Source organism: Delphinapterus leucas, chromosome 18, assembly GCF_059928025.1.
Source record: "Delphinapterus leucas isolate spDelLeu-1000000601 "Yukka" chromosome 18, BTC_Dleu_Yukka2, whole genome shotgun sequence".
In the NCBI taxonomy this organism is placed as follows: Eukaryota; Metazoa; Chordata; class Mammalia; order Artiodactyla; family Monodontidae; genus Delphinapterus; species Delphinapterus leucas.
The window spans coordinates 12,306,126-12,320,988 of NC_143146.1; the positions used below are offsets into that span (position 1 = coordinate 12,306,126).

Sequence of the window (14,863 nt, forward strand, 5' to 3'; positions counted from 1 at the left end):
AGTTAGATTCGTGTGTACATTAACATGACTGTGGAAACACTAAGCCCAGCCACTAAGCCCAGCCAGCCATGAGTAAACCAGGATTACTTTTCGAATCTTGTTTGGAAGTTTATTTATTTATTTTTTTGGAAATGTAATTGTCTTAGTCTGTTTGGGCTGCTGTTACAAAATACTGTAGACTGAGTGGCTTAAACAACAAACATTTCTCACAATTTTGGAGGCTTGGAAGCCCAAGATCAAGGGTCTGGCAGATTTTGAGTCTTTTGAGGGCCTGCTTCTGGCTGTGTTCTCACAGGGCAAAGCGGGGGGGGGTGCTCTGGGAGGTCTCCTTATAAGGGCAGCAATCCCAATCCTGAGGGCTCCACCCTCATGACCTGATCACCTCCATCACATTGAGGGTTGGGTCTCACCATATGATTTTGGGGAGGGAGCATAAACATTTACTCTGTAGCAGCACTTATAACTTATTCAACCCCAAACCCACTGCCAGTTGTTGAAACCTCCTCTTGGGCATTTCAGGTGAGGCACACAGGCTGTCTGTCCATTTCCCTCCTCTGGAGGGAGACTCCTTCCTATGAGCCTCCTAACCTGTATCGCTGGCATCCCCTCTGCCATCCCTCATCCTCTGCCTTCATCCTCGGGATTCCTTGGGCTGCTCTCTCGGGATGGCTTGTTTTCTGTGTCTCCTGCCATCTTTCTTGGTTTCCGTGACTGTGTTGGTGGAGCATATCCTGTAGTGGCCTTCCTGTGAATAGGGTGCATGGGAGGTAGGTTTTTTTGAGGTCTTGGGTATCTGCAAGTTTCTTATTTTTGCCTTTCCCCTCGATTGATATTTTGGCATGGCGTTTAGTCATGGGGTGGAAATTATTTCCTTCAGAATTGTGACATCAGCTCCACTGTGTTTTAGCTTGCAGTGTTGCTGTTGAGGAATGCAACGCCACACCGATACCGGAATCTATGCGTGCAAGCTGTTTCATTTTTCCTGAATTTCTTAAGATCTGAATTTTTTCTTTGTAATCTGAAGTTTCATCATGATGTGGGTCTTCTTTTATTTTTTGTGACAGGTACTTCATAGGCCCTTAATCAGACAACTCACGTCTTTTCGTTGAATTGTTTCTTTGATTCCCTTCCCTCTCCCATTTCCTGTGTTCACTCTTTCTTAAACCCTTTATTATTTGGATGCTGGACCTTCTGGACTGGTCCTCAAGTATTCTTACCCTTTGAAACCTATTTTCCATCTCTTGTCTTTTCTCCTTGGCTTTCAAGGGAGATTGTCTCAACTTTATCTTCCAGCTCTTCCAAAGAGTGTTTCATTTCTGCTCGTTTTTTAAATTGTGAGGGCTCTTTTTGATTCTCTGAATGTTGTTGCTTTCTTGTTTCAGTTGAAATATCTGCTTTCATCTCCCTATGTTAATTGTAGTTATGTTGTTTTTTTCCCTCGGAATAGATACTCTTTCTCCACGGCCCCTTTGCTCCCCTGTTGGTTTTGGTTTCTGTTTTTTGTGGTAGAGGCCACCCTCGAATGTCCACTCATATTTCAGAGTAGGGGACAAGCTGGTTGGAAGTCTGAACCCTGACTGGGGCTTTTTCAACCCCAGTGATGTAGGCGCTTCTGGTGGGCATGAGAGGTGAGGAACGGCTTATGTCAGTTTCTTATCGCTTTTTTTTTTTTTTTTTTTTTTTTTGCGGTACGTGGGCCTCTCACTGTTGTGGCCTCTCCCGTTGCGCAGCACAGGCTCCGGACGCGCAGGCTCAGTGGCCATGGCTCACGGGCCCAGCCGCTCCGCGGCATGTGGGATCCTCCCGGACCGGGGCACGAACCTGCGTCCCCTCCGCTTGTGGTCCCTCCTCCCGCCTGAGACTCACTCTGGATGAGGAAAGGTGCCGAGAGCGGGCACAGTGCCCCGTGTAGTTTCTCTCCCGCTCCTGAAACACTCCATGTTCCTTTGCAGAGAACATGCTTTCAGTTTCCTTTCCTGGGGAGGCACGGGGCAGCTTCCTGGCTGTGGGCAGTGGGCAGGCCATCTGGGTGTTCCACTGCTTCTGCAGGACTTGCAGTCACTGCTCCCCTGGGGATTCGGCAGGGTGGGGTGCAGTTGATTCTCTGCTTTCCCTGCCTCGAGCTTAGCATTTGCCGTCTTCCCCATCTTTCTTTCCACCACCCACTTTCCAGCTTCTGGAATTTTCTTGCTGTGGGTGTTCTCTCCCCTCCTGGTACGTGGAGGTTTAAAGCCTTTTTTAAGAAAACCCTCTTTGTACTGTGATTTCAATGGGGTTTCAGGATTGACCAAAGTAGATCTTATGCTCAGCGTGTGCTCTCTACCTGGAAATCACTCTCTTCAATTTATAGATGAATGAACAGAATTTGAATTCCAAGGTCAGGACCGCCCGGTCCGTGGGGTGGGGAGGGACTCCTGAACCGCAGTCCTCTTCATCACGTGTTGCCTTCTGGTTTCTCTGTGTAAGAAAAAGGCAGTGTACACACACCCTCGTTTTTCCATGTGTCTTGTCTGTGACCTCCGCCTCCCCGACTTGAATGCTTTCTTCCCCTCTGTCTCTCATTTTCTAGTCTCGGGATTCTGTGGGCACAGAACCGTTTTCAGGGCGCCCCACGGTATCTTGTTGGAGGAACATTTGCTTAAGTCGACTGATGTTTTGGGGGTGCAGCCTTGGTCCGGGATTGAGTGTAGGCTTCCTGAGAAGCTGGCAGCGCCGCCGCCAGGGTGGGTCAGGTGCCCCTGGGGGACCCAGTCTGCACGTGTGTGGGGACCAGGCGCCTTGGACTCGGGAATCCCGCGCGTGGCTCGGTGTTGCTCCTCAAACGCTCGCGTTAGTGGGTACGTGGCTCCAAGACTGTGCTTCCTACTTAGAACAGAGTACCTTTGGAGGTAGAAACGTACAGTGATAAACTAGTGGAAATGAAAGTAATCCAGAGCTTGGGGACTGGGTGTTGGTCAGCAGCTATTTTAGGTACAGTTTCCCAGTATCACTTTAAGATCAATTTCAGTGCGGTTGACTCAAAGTTGTTAAATTACTACCTGAACTCCTGGTGAACTGAGAACCTGCTGTAGAAAGGTCTTGTTTGAGCATTTCTTTCCTGTGTTTGATGCCCTTTCATTGTACCAAACATTTCTTGAGAGGTAATTTAAAAAGAAAAAGATATGTAAGTACAAAGAATTGCTCAGTTCCTCAGCAGTTCCTACCAGGAGGCGGGTGGCTTTTTCCTTCGGCTGCGCTGTGTTACCGGAATAGATAAGTGGGAAAAGTAAGTGGTCCTTTGGCGCTCCCATGTTGATGCCCTTAGTGGGAGCCTTGTAGGAAGGGAACTAAATTTTACTGCGCTCCTTCCAATACAAGGAGGGAGGAGCAGCTTATGCCCTCGGCTAATCCTCGGGGCCTCTGCTGAGCGAAGGGCTGTTAGACCAGTTTTACAGATGAGAAAACTGAGGCTTAATGAAACTCGACCAAGGCTGCCTAAGGCCGCCGCCCTGAGAGCGGAGCCCCGACTCCCTGCCTTTTGGTGCTGGCATTTGTGTTTTCTTCCTCCCTCCACCAGAGTGCCCCCGCCCCCGACGTGGCTGCTGTGTCCTTCATGACCAAATTGTGCCTCCAGCTTCCCTGAGACCGGCCCAGTTCAGGGCTGGTCACTCATGGTATTTTGGTCACTTTTATTTCCATGATTTTGTTTTTTCACGTTTGGAGAAGACTTCGTTCATGTCCCAGTGTTATTCTTTTTTTTTTTTTTTTTTTGCGGTACGTGGGCCTCTCCCTGTTGTGGCCTCTCCTGTTGCGGAGCACAGGCTCCGGACGTGCAGGCTCAGCGGCCATGGCTCATGGGCCCAGCCACTCCGCAGCATGTGGGATCTTCCCGGACGGGGTCACGAACCCGTGTCCCCTGCATCGGCAGGCGGACTCTTAACCACTGCGCCACCAGGGAAGCCCCCCAGTGTTATTCTTAATTGACTTCCTGGAATTTAGGATTGTGGGAGTAGGGGGAGGTGACTGGTCCCTGTTCTGTTTCTCGTCGTCGTCTCTGCTGAGCCCTCATGCTGCCCTTGGGGAGGGATGGCAGCCTTTGACTTCTGTTTGTTACCTCTCAGGTGTTGCCCAGGTTGTTTTGAACTGTGCGGAAATATTAACTGAAAACAGTACACTATAATCTAACAGTGCTTTTGAGATTTCAGCTTTTATGCTCATCAGTCACCTGGAGGGCTTGGTGGAGTTTGCATTTCTAACAAGTTGCCAGGTGTGTGGCTGTCTCAGGGACCACACTTTGAGAACCGCTGCACTGCAAAATTAAAAATCCTTAAATCCCTGTTGCTCCCCCTGGGAGCCCCATACAGCGGTGCCCATTTGAAGAGCAGCTCAGTGGAAAGTCATGGAAAGTCAGTGCTTGCGACTCAGGGTGTGTATTTCAGAGCCTGACTTCGGAACCACAGGTCTAACTTTGAAAATTGAATAGGCTTTTTAATTGAAAGAATTGTTAGAATTTTTACTATGGTAGCATGTATTGCACACCTGTTAGGGGGCAGAGGAAGATGTGTGCTCCATGTCTTTTTGACTTTGGAACCTTATTTTTTAAGAAATGCAGCTCTCAGAACTAGCCTTCATTGTTCTTTTGGAAAACCCTGAGCCAGGACAGAAGCCCTGAGCCTGAAGCTCCTCCACAGCGTTGCCAGGATCATCTCTCAGCTGTTTTCATCATGTCACTCCCTGCTTAAAAACCTGTGGTGGCTTCCTGACCAAACATAAGCTCCAGCTCAGAACTCAGAGCCTCGTGTTCCTACCCGGCTTCCTTGTGCGCTGTGTTCCCACCGCCTCGCCCCGCGGGAGAGCCTGCCTGCCCCGCAGGGTCACCCCAGAGTCCTCTGCCCAGTAACCCCTGGTGAGCCGTTAGTATTTGTGTTCTGTTGCCTTTTTTTTTTCTTAATTGGATTGTAAGGGCAGACCTTCAGGGAAGGTCCCCACCATCAGTCGGTCCAGCTCCCCCGTGATGCTAGGCCCGTGAGGAACACCTGCTGGTGGAGGGAGGGGACAGCTAGGAAACGAGTGGCCTCCTTGGGGCAAAATCGATTTTCTTTTGTGGTAGTTGTTCCGCTTAGCACTTAACTGAAGATGTACATGTGTCTCTGAACTGAGAATACTGTTGCGGACCAATAGTCTTTTTAATGTTTGGTTTGTCAGAGATTTTGTGCTTTTATGTATAAATAGTTGATTTGTTTTTTTTTTTTGCGGTACGCGGGCCTCTCACTGTTTTGGCCTCTCCCGTTGCAGAGCACAGGCTCCAGACGCGCAGGCTCAGCGGCCTTGGCTCACGGGCCCAGCCGCTCCGTGGCATGTGGGATCTTCCCGGACCGGGGCACGAACCCGCGTCCCCTGCATCGGCAGGCGGACTCTCAACCACTGCGCCACCAGGGAAGCCCAGGGAGACTTTTTTTTTTTTTTTTTAAGTGTGTGGTAATTTTTTTGCAGTTCGCTGTATGGCTTTTTCCGGTATAAGGGTAAGTGGCATATTAAGCAGACTTGGGGGATGGACTGTGTCTGGAAAGGTAGTTATGAGGTTTGGGCTCTTCTCTTTCCTTTGTTAATAAAGAATTTGAAGTGTTTGTAAAAGCGCTTGTTTGTGTCATTCAGAATGCCTTCCTCCCAATTGTCTTCTTTAAGAAAAAATGAAGTGCTTACATGAAGTGAAACTGCTTGTGCTTCCTGGCCTGGGGACACAGGCTGCCTGTGTTTATCTGTGCAGCAGGCAGGAAGTGATGGGATCTGTGCACCTGACAGTGGTGGAGGTCTCAGGCCACCCTCCGCAGCGGGCCTGGGGCTGTTACCGCCAGCAGCGTGAACCTGTGGCCCTGGCTATTGCAGGATGGAACTCCATTTCCCCGTACCGTGAAGCCGTCATAGTTGAAAGTGATCACATGGTTTAAAATAGTTTTTAATGGAAAAGCAGTTTTCCCAGGGATCTACATGTTCTCTTTCTCTTGGATGAATTACTGCTTATGTGAAGCAAAATGCTTCTTGAGAGGAGGCCTTCACAGCCTTTCTCCCAAAATAAATAAGTAAATATTCATATATGCGTGTGCATCTAAAATGTTTTTTTTTTTATTTCTCTTATATTTCCAAAAGGAACAAAACCCTCAAGGTCCTGAAAATTAATTGTTATGAAGGTAGTAAAATACTTTTAAGCCTTTTTATTTATTTATTTTTTAAGTTGCAAATTATTCTTTTTTTTAGATTTATTTTTATTTATCTTTGGCTGCGTTGGGTCTTCGTTGCTGCTCGCGGGCTTTCTCTAGTTGCTGCGATCGGGGGCTACTTTTCTTTGCGGTGCGTGGGCTTCTCATCACGGTGGCTTCTCTTATTGCAGAGCACGGGCTCTAGGCGTGCGGTCTTCAGTAGTTGTGGCACGCGGGCTCAGTACTTGTGGCTCGCGGGCTCTAGAGCACAGGCTCAGTAGTTGTGGCGCACGGGCTTAGTTGCTCCGCGGCATGTGGGATCCTCCTACACCAGGGCTCGAACCCGTGTACCCTGCATTGGCAGGTGGATTGTTAACCACTGCGCCACCAGGGAAGTCCTTAAGCCTTTTCAAAATGGTATAATTCTCAATGTTTTTATACCTAGTCTGTTGCATAGATTATTTCTTAATATGTTAGCTACAGCCACTAAACAAGGCGGTTTTTGAAATTCCACAAAAATGATCCCTCTCTTGATTCGTCCTCATGCATCAGAGCAGCGGTGATCCCTCTCGTTTCAGTCGGGGGCTGTGTGCCGCGAAGGCCCTTTGAGGGAGGGCTTCTGGGTGCTTGTCTCCTGCAGAGTTGGAACTCCCTCCCCAGACTGGCCATGTTGTCTACACATAGTCTTGTAAAAGACAGTGTGAAGTGGGTGTCTGAAGATGGGTGCAGAAATGGAAAAACACCCTTCAGTCCATCCACCACTAAACTGTTTTTAAAGCACAAGCGTCTGTAATCCCACTACTTGAATAGAGCTGTTTTCCAGGCATTGTTTCGTACATTGTTTTCCACTCAGAATTGGATGGTAAATATCGTCCCCCATTTTCACGAAATTTCCTTGTGATGATTTTTTTTTTTTTTGCGGTACACAGGCCTCTCACTGTTGTGGCCTCTCCCGTCGTGGAGCACAGGCTCCGGACGCGCAGGCTCAGCGGCCATGGCTCACAGGCCCAGCCGCTCCGCAGCATGTGGGATCGTCCCGGACCGGGGCACGAACCTGTGTCCCTTGCATCGGCAGGCGGATTCTCAACCACGGCGCCACCGGGGAAGCCCTGTGATGATTTTAATGGCATTTCTGACTCACCTCTTTGGGGTAAGGCATGCCCCATCCTTAGGACACGGAGTTCTAGTCAGAGCACATTCCTGTTTGGTTCTGCTGGTTAGATAGAATTACCTTGCTGCTTTCATTTTGCCTTTGGAGAAGGAAAAATTAGCCATCCTTCTCCTCCCACAACAGTGTTACTGGAAAGCACTGTGGTGGTTATTTCATGAGTGTTTGTAGGTGATTGCTTCACTTACGTCAGTAAGCCAGACACTCACCAAGGGGTATTACGTATTCATGCTGGGCCCCTTGCCCCTGCAGCAGTTGTGTCCTAAACAGAGGACCCTACGTGTGGATGGGGGCCCACAGAGACTCTGCTTGTGTACACACGTGTTCATGTGAGCATTAATTCAGAACCACAGGACCACTCCTTTCCGGGCTCCTCTCTGCGGTGGATGGAACAAGTGGAACAGTGGGAATCCTGCCTGGCTGGACTGTGTTCTTCAGATGAATATTTCGTATATGTTATCAACATTCCAGTTTTAAAATAGTTTATATCCTGCATGTCTCTCTTTAGTCTTTGATTTAATGAAAAGTTGTAGAAGATGTAGAAATTCACGGGACAATAACAGGTGCAAATACGGTGACTTAAAATTACTGCTGTGAATGCACATTCTGGCTCCCCGCACCAAGAGGATGGGTGTGCTTTTTACCCATTTGATAGTGGATGCGTTCTGAGTGACGGGGCTGTAGTCACTGAAATCACGCATATCACTTGTACGTGTTTTCTTCCCACCCAAGGCGCACATGTTAGCGAGGGTCTGCGGGCGGTGGTGGTGCCCGTGCTGACCACGGGCGCCTGGCTTCGGGGACCGGGGCTCCGAATAGCCCCGCATCACTTCAGGTTTTCCTGCCACGTGGATTCAGATCAGTTTAGACCTCCCCTCCGAGGGAGTCATGAAAAACTCTTGGTTTTTAGAGACTTTGGAGATTTGGGTTTAGGGGCGTGGACCTGTGCTGCTGCCCTTCTACCATATATATTTGATGAATGGAAAAACTTAAGGAGAAATACAAGTCAGTAGTATGAAAGTAGAGCATTACTGAATTTTTCTAGAACCGTTTTTCTTTTTTTCTTTATTCAGATTAAAGCAATTTTTTCTTTATTGTGTGACTGATTGCCTTTAGTTATTTAAGTCTTACAAGAGTGATCATGGAAAGGGAAACTTGTTGCATAAAAGTACAATGAAAGAAAAAGAGGACCTGTTGTCAGACTTCGAAAACATCTTTGCTATTTTAAGCTGAAATACTAGGTAGTGATGTAGTCAGTGTGGCCATTTATTTTATAAAACAAAAAATTAATAAGGGATTTATTAATGTTTTTACTTGTAATCTGTTTTCATGATCACTGCTGTTACAGTTTGATGCAAAAAGAAGCAGATGTTTTCACGTGTCAGAAATAAAGTTTAAACTATGGGCAGTTCCCAAGTACATTTCAGATTTCACTTGTAAGTGTGTTGGTTAGAAGTCCCACACATTTTCTTACAGAAATGAATTTATAAATGGTGATTAAGTTCTGAGGCTAACTTAGAAAAGCCTAACTGAACCATGACTTCCTGGTTCTGAAGGCAGGAAGTTAGTTAGTATAAGAGAGTTGGAGAAGAAGGAAGACTTTACTTTTCTTGGTGCAGAACTGGTCCCGTGCAACATTTCTGAGTTCAGATTGGTCTCTTGTGCTGTGCTGCGCCTCACTGTTACCACCAGTACCTTTGTTCTTCACCCTTTAATGCCTTCCTGATACTGCAGCTCTTTGCTACATTTCATTGAGAAGTTCTCAATGAAAATTCCTATTCTTCATTTTAAAATTGATTTTAGGTAGATGTTGGAAAAGCATTTATACTAGTTCATAAAAGTAGCAGTCTTAGAGGAAGAAAGAATGTGTGTTGATCTAAATAGATATCTAATAGGTAGAATATTAGGCAGTGAAAAATTGATGGCATGATACAGGAATGACGCTTAGGGCTGTAGAGGGATTTGCCATGTGTTGGACACTGTGCTGGCATTGGGATTAGGAAGATAAATGATAACCCTGTGTTCAGGAGGCTTACAGTCTAAGAGCAGAGGCACGTGTGTAAAGATACTTTTCTCTGGGATAAATGCAGTTGTAGAAGGAAGTATAAGGCTCAGAAGAAACACAAGAGGAAGGAGTAATTATATCGAGAGGTGGCAGTTTGAACCTCAATAAAGGAAATGATGCCTGAGCTCTTTTTTTATTTAAAAAGGCAGAAGGAATCCAGACAATAGAATGTTCAAAAGCGTGAGAGTTGTTTCTTTGTTTTGTTTTTTATTAAATAGCACAGAGTGTTTGGAAAAGTGCAACGGATTCAGTTTTGCTGGACTTTAAGGAAAAAAGAGAACAAGAGAGATGAAGTTGAAGAGGTAGTTGGGGACCAGCTCATAAAGGACAATGCTGACTGGTTTGGGCTTCAGCCTGTTAGGTGATGCAAAATTCCCAGGAATGTTTGCAGTGGCAGAATGAGACCAATTTTGTTTTGAAAGTTTGGCACTTGGACTGGAGAGGGCAGAGGCTGGTCCCTCAGGTAGGAGACCACTGATGCGGGACTGGACGGAGGCATCGGTGGCTGGATGGGATTCAAGAGGGAGCCCTGGGCAGAATGGGCCGGCTGGGCGAAGAGGGTGATGGAGGGAAGGAGGAATCCTAAGATGGCCTCTAGGGATCTGGCCTGGGTGTGTGGGTGAATGAATCATGGGGCCATCGATTGGCATAGATGATGAAGAACCTACACAGATAAGAAGTTCTGTTCAGTTGCCTGGAATGTAGGTGGAGGAAAGGAATAGGTGGTTACATGCCTGGGTCTGGAGCTTGGGGGAAGAGTCCAGGCTAGGGACCGAGGCTGGTGATTTATGAATCAGGTCATCAGGGGGTGGTTAGCAATACGAGAACGGGTGTGAGCACCGTGGGGAGGGTGATTGGAAAGGGAGGAGCCCGAGTTCCAGATCTCACAGGCACCTGGGTACTCTACCTGCTTCAGCTGTCATTCACTGTGAGGCCTTCTACTCTGAACTCTTCTGTCACAGCGTCAGGGATTTCCACCCCTGGTCCCAGGGTGGGTGGATGGGCAGGGAGGGGCGCTGTGTGGCTGTCTGTTATCAGTGGGAGCAGTTCATGAGCTGATTGCCGGGAAGTCGAGAGCAGCTTGTAGTTTCTTGGGTGATGGGAGTTTTATTAGATAAGTCATATGCCAGAGTTCCAAATACCTAGTATATACTTAATTTTGACCCTGACGCTCTTTAATGTGTAGTTTAATGAATGTCATGCCTGAAGTAAGTAACTTTTGAATGAACTGGGTAGCAGAATTTAACAAGGATGTTGTTCAGACATCTTAGCGTTTGGTTACACGGGCAGAAATTGCTGTAGAAGCCTCTAGTTAACTCTAAACCAGACAGGCTTTCGTTTTACCCCACATGGGTGGTGCTAGGGTTCCTGTGGTGCTTCTTACCGGCCTGGTGAGCCCTGGAGAGTAATCAGGAAAAATGAAAGCCGTGTTGGGGATGGGTTGTTTGGGGATTATGTTATTAAAATAATTTTCTTTAATATTTGTACAGCTGAAGCATCCTAAAATGCCAGTTTGAAACGAGAAGGGGACTTTGGAGTTGGATCTATCTAGTTGGTTTAGTTTAATCTCTTAAGAGGCACGATGTTTTAGAATACTTGGGGGTCTGGAGATGTCAATTTATAAAACTTGGCAGGTTAAATCAGAACTCCTGATTTATTACAGTTTTAGCCAGAGGTAATTTTAATAATTAAAGTGAAATGGCCCATTTAAAAATTCTGTAAAGAGTAGTGGGCACTAAGTGTTCTGGGGAAGTATGGGCTCTTTGGGGGAGTGGGTGACTGGAACAATGAAGATACTCATTTTTAAAAATAGACTTTATTTTTTCGAGCAGTTTCGGGTCACAAAAAGAATTGAGTGGAAGATGCAGAGATTTTCCCGGGTACTCTGCCGCCCGTCGCTGTCCTGCCCCAGATTATACTTTTTATGAGGGATGGCCCTCCATTGACACACCATTATCACCCGAAGTCCATAGTTTATGTTAGGGTTCACTGCTGTTGTGCATTCTGTGGGTTTTCATAAATGTATAAGGACATGTGTCCACCCTTCTAGTATACAGAATAGTTTCACTGCCCTAAAAATCAAGGAGGGTGTTTTTAAAGCATGTCGTTTGGATTCTGCTGAAATATTGTTCTGTGAATATGTGCCATTTTTTCCTCATTAGCTTCTGCAATCCTGAGCTCGGTTTGGTCCTCACGGTCTCAGTCCCTTGCCATAATTCCAGTTCCTGTGGGAGGCTGTTGGGGATTTTAAGAAGGGAAAATACCACATGGTGCCCCCCCCACCACCCCCGCCCCATAAAGATTCCTTCTAAAAATTGAGCTGTTACAAATTTTAATTTATTTAAAATATTATAGAAGTAATATATAACTAATGGTAAAAAAACAAAATCGAACAGTGCAGAACTGTATGATTTTATTCCCCAGGGGTAACTAACGTTGAAGGCAAGGAGTCTGTGGTTGCCTTAATTGCAAAGGATTGTTCACTGTCTTGCATTTAGAACTGAAGGGAAGGCTGGGAATTCCATTTGATGTTTTTTTCTTCCCTTTCACAGCAGTTCCATCAGAAATGTCACTAACCTCTAACGAAGACCCTTTAAGCAGTCCAATTTCTACCAGCACTTAAGTGCTTTTAATACTCCTGATGAGCCATGATGCTCATTCTTCAGCCAACAGAGACTTAGTGGATGTCTGCTGTGCTTAATGCACCATGCTCGGGGCTGGGCAAGGGGGCGAGCTGCGCCTGCTGTCCTTAATGTGCTTATAGCCTGGCATTGGCAGACTCTGGCGAGTGCTGGTGGTACAGGGTGATATTAACCAAAAAGTGGGTGAAAGAAAGGAAGCCCTCCTGGAGGAGGTGGCATGTGGGTATGTATTTGAGAAGTTCTTTAAGGGGCTGTAGTGGGTAAAGGGCACTCCAGGCAGAAGAGATCTGTTCCTAGAATTGGCTGAAGTTTGGGGTGACTGGTGTACATGAGTAAGGTTACGGTTTTTCCTTCCCCTCCTCCTTCCTGAGATAATGGGGAAGAGAAAGTATGGGAAAGCTTTTTGTTTGGAGTATGATAAAAGTGCTGAAAAAGGAAGAGGAAGTATGATGGGGGTTTCAATCAGGTGGTGTCTCCTTAATGGATTGGATAATCCAGATCAACCCTGAAGTGGCCCTGGTGGCTTCTTAGCTTCTTTCTGATTTGCTTGGGGAACAGTTAATAAGGAGAGATTGGAAATCTGGGTAGGCTTGATATTTACAGGCTGGTCACAGTATTCTGTATGTCTCTTTTTAAAACGTTGAGCTTAATCTTCGCTCCTGATTCCGAAGACAGGTTTGTTTGTTTTCTTTTTCTTAAATTGGGTTGAATACACTTGAAGCACAGTAGATCTACAGTATATATGGTTTCGTTTTCTTTTGCATACTTAGAATTGGGCCTCCAGAACGAAACAGGATAGTTTTTACAAAAACGACTTGCAAATTAGTGATTTTACCTTTGAGCCAGGAGCTCTGGGGCTTCTTTCATCCAGGAAAAGGGTGGCTGTGGCCGTGAACCTTCATGGGAGGCCAGGGTATTAGGAAGTACAGTTGGACTTGGGTGATGGTTACTGGTGTTTGTCTTTTCGGAAGACAAAACTATAGGAGGGGGGCTGCTCCTGTTTTAAGGGGGAAAAACAAAAAGAGGCAGAAGAAACAAGCTTTTACCGTCTCTGAAGCGTTATCTTAGTTGGTAACAACTGACAGTGATGTTTCATGAGTTAGGATGAAAGCCCCTTTGCAGAAGATGGAATCTGGCTGTCATGGGGGACCCTGCAGCATTACAGCTCTAGCCACTGTAAATAAATGTGTGAATGTGTTAAATGAGTGAGATTCCTGTAGAAAAGTCAGGTCATTAAATGAAAGAGTTGTAAGATGTGACAACCTGCTCTGAGGTCACACCGAGCAGAGGCAGGCAGGGAAGAGGTGGGTGGCCTTAGGCTAATGGAGGAAGTTGCTGAGCTTAGCTGACGGTTCGCTGACTGTATTTCAGAAGGTTGCGCAAAAAATTCTTTTCACCGAGACCTTTGTGTTTCGCAGCGTGTGTTATCTGTAGTCTCAGGATGGAGTCACCAGTGAGGTTGTATTAGCAGCAGCCCGATTGCAGAGGCCTCTGCATCAGGACCACTGTGGTCCTCGCCCGGGGTCGCGATTTGGATAAGGATGCACCTTGAAGGTCATATAGCAGATTAAGTGGTTCATTCGTTTTTCCTAGAGAAAGATGTGGTATGAGGGAGAACAGTGATGGGTGTGTGTGGTCAGGTGTGGGATTTGAGGATGAAGCCTTGAGATGGGTCAGCTCCTTGACACTTGCATGATTTATCTATCCACATGCAGCCGTTAGCTGAAATTTGCCGTGTGCCACTTGTCTGCATTTCAACTACTACTGCATGTAATTCGGCAGTTGTGACTCAGAAGAAGAATGCAGCTAAGGCTTCTGATCAGACTGTAATGGGACCATGGCATCATTTGTCATGTACCAGTTTTTTTTGTTTTTTTTGTTTTTTTTGCGGTACGCGGGCCTCTCACTGTTGTGGCCTCTCCCGCTGCGGAGCACAGGCTCCGGACGCGCAGGCTCAGCGGCCATGGCTCACGGGCCCAGCCGCTCCACGGCACGGCACGTGGGATCCTCCCGGACCGGGGCACGAACCCGTGTCCCCTACATTGGCAGGCAGACTCTCAACCACTGCGCCACCAGGGAAGCCCTATGTACCAGTTTTAAAGTTAATTTTCATATTTTATTCTCAGGAAAACTATAGTATGTATGCGGTTTTTTTTGTCCTTTTACAGATGAGTAAACCAAGTCCTAGAGAAACAACTAGTAGGAGGAGGTGGATTTGAACCCACACGCATCTGGCTGCAGGTGCCACGTTCTTTTCTTCACACTATGCCAGGTTCTCCAGGGGCTTTACATACTGGAGCCAAGAACTAGGGTCTCAGTTGAGTTCTCAAGGGGGAAGGGAGGGACTGGTGTCCCAACCCCATAAGTGACGTCACTTCCCTGAGGGTTCAGCAGCAGGTGGTTCAGTATGGATAGGAACTACAGCTGCGGGTTGGTTCACTGGAGTATTTGATCACATGGCTGATTGAGGCTGTGATGCTGACATCTAGAAAATGTTCCTGCTTGTATATGTTGTGCTTTCTTTCAGTTTGTTCAGTTGGTCAGAAAGAGTTGGTAATAAGGCCAAGGTTATTGGGTTGATCGCTGAACAGAACTGGGGGCCTTGCAGAGAAAACAGTGATTGGCAGTTAAAGGTGACACCTCCTGACCTTCCCCTGCACCACCCTCGCGGCATCCATACCCTTTCAAGAGTCAGCAGACGAGAGGTGTCTCAGTTACAAATACTGGGAAAACAACTCACAGTCAGCACCCTGGTGAAATTTTTTATCTGCATCTTTTAAATTTTTTTAATGTAAAAAAATGGTGCCTTAAA

The 14,863-nt window shown here is 46.7% G+C and overlaps 1 protein-coding gene across 5 annotated transcripts in view; it reads left to right on the top strand.

Annotated features, from left to right (window-relative positions):
- Window positions 1–14,863, top strand: part of STK24 (serine/threonine kinase 24) — a 101,357-nt gene that overhangs the window by 6,394 nt on the left and 80,100 nt on the right. The window contains exon 1 of one of the 5 annotated variants that reach the window (XM_089899218.1): window positions 7,106–7,326. The exons of the other annotated variants lie outside the window; for them this stretch is intronic. Coding sequence (XP_089755344.1) covers window positions 7,171–7,326 — 156 coding nt within the window. The 5' untranslated portion in view covers window positions 7,106–7,170. Of the gene's footprint in view, window positions 1–7,105; window positions 7,327–14,863 lie in introns of those variants that run through there. 5 annotated transcript variants of the gene reach the window in all.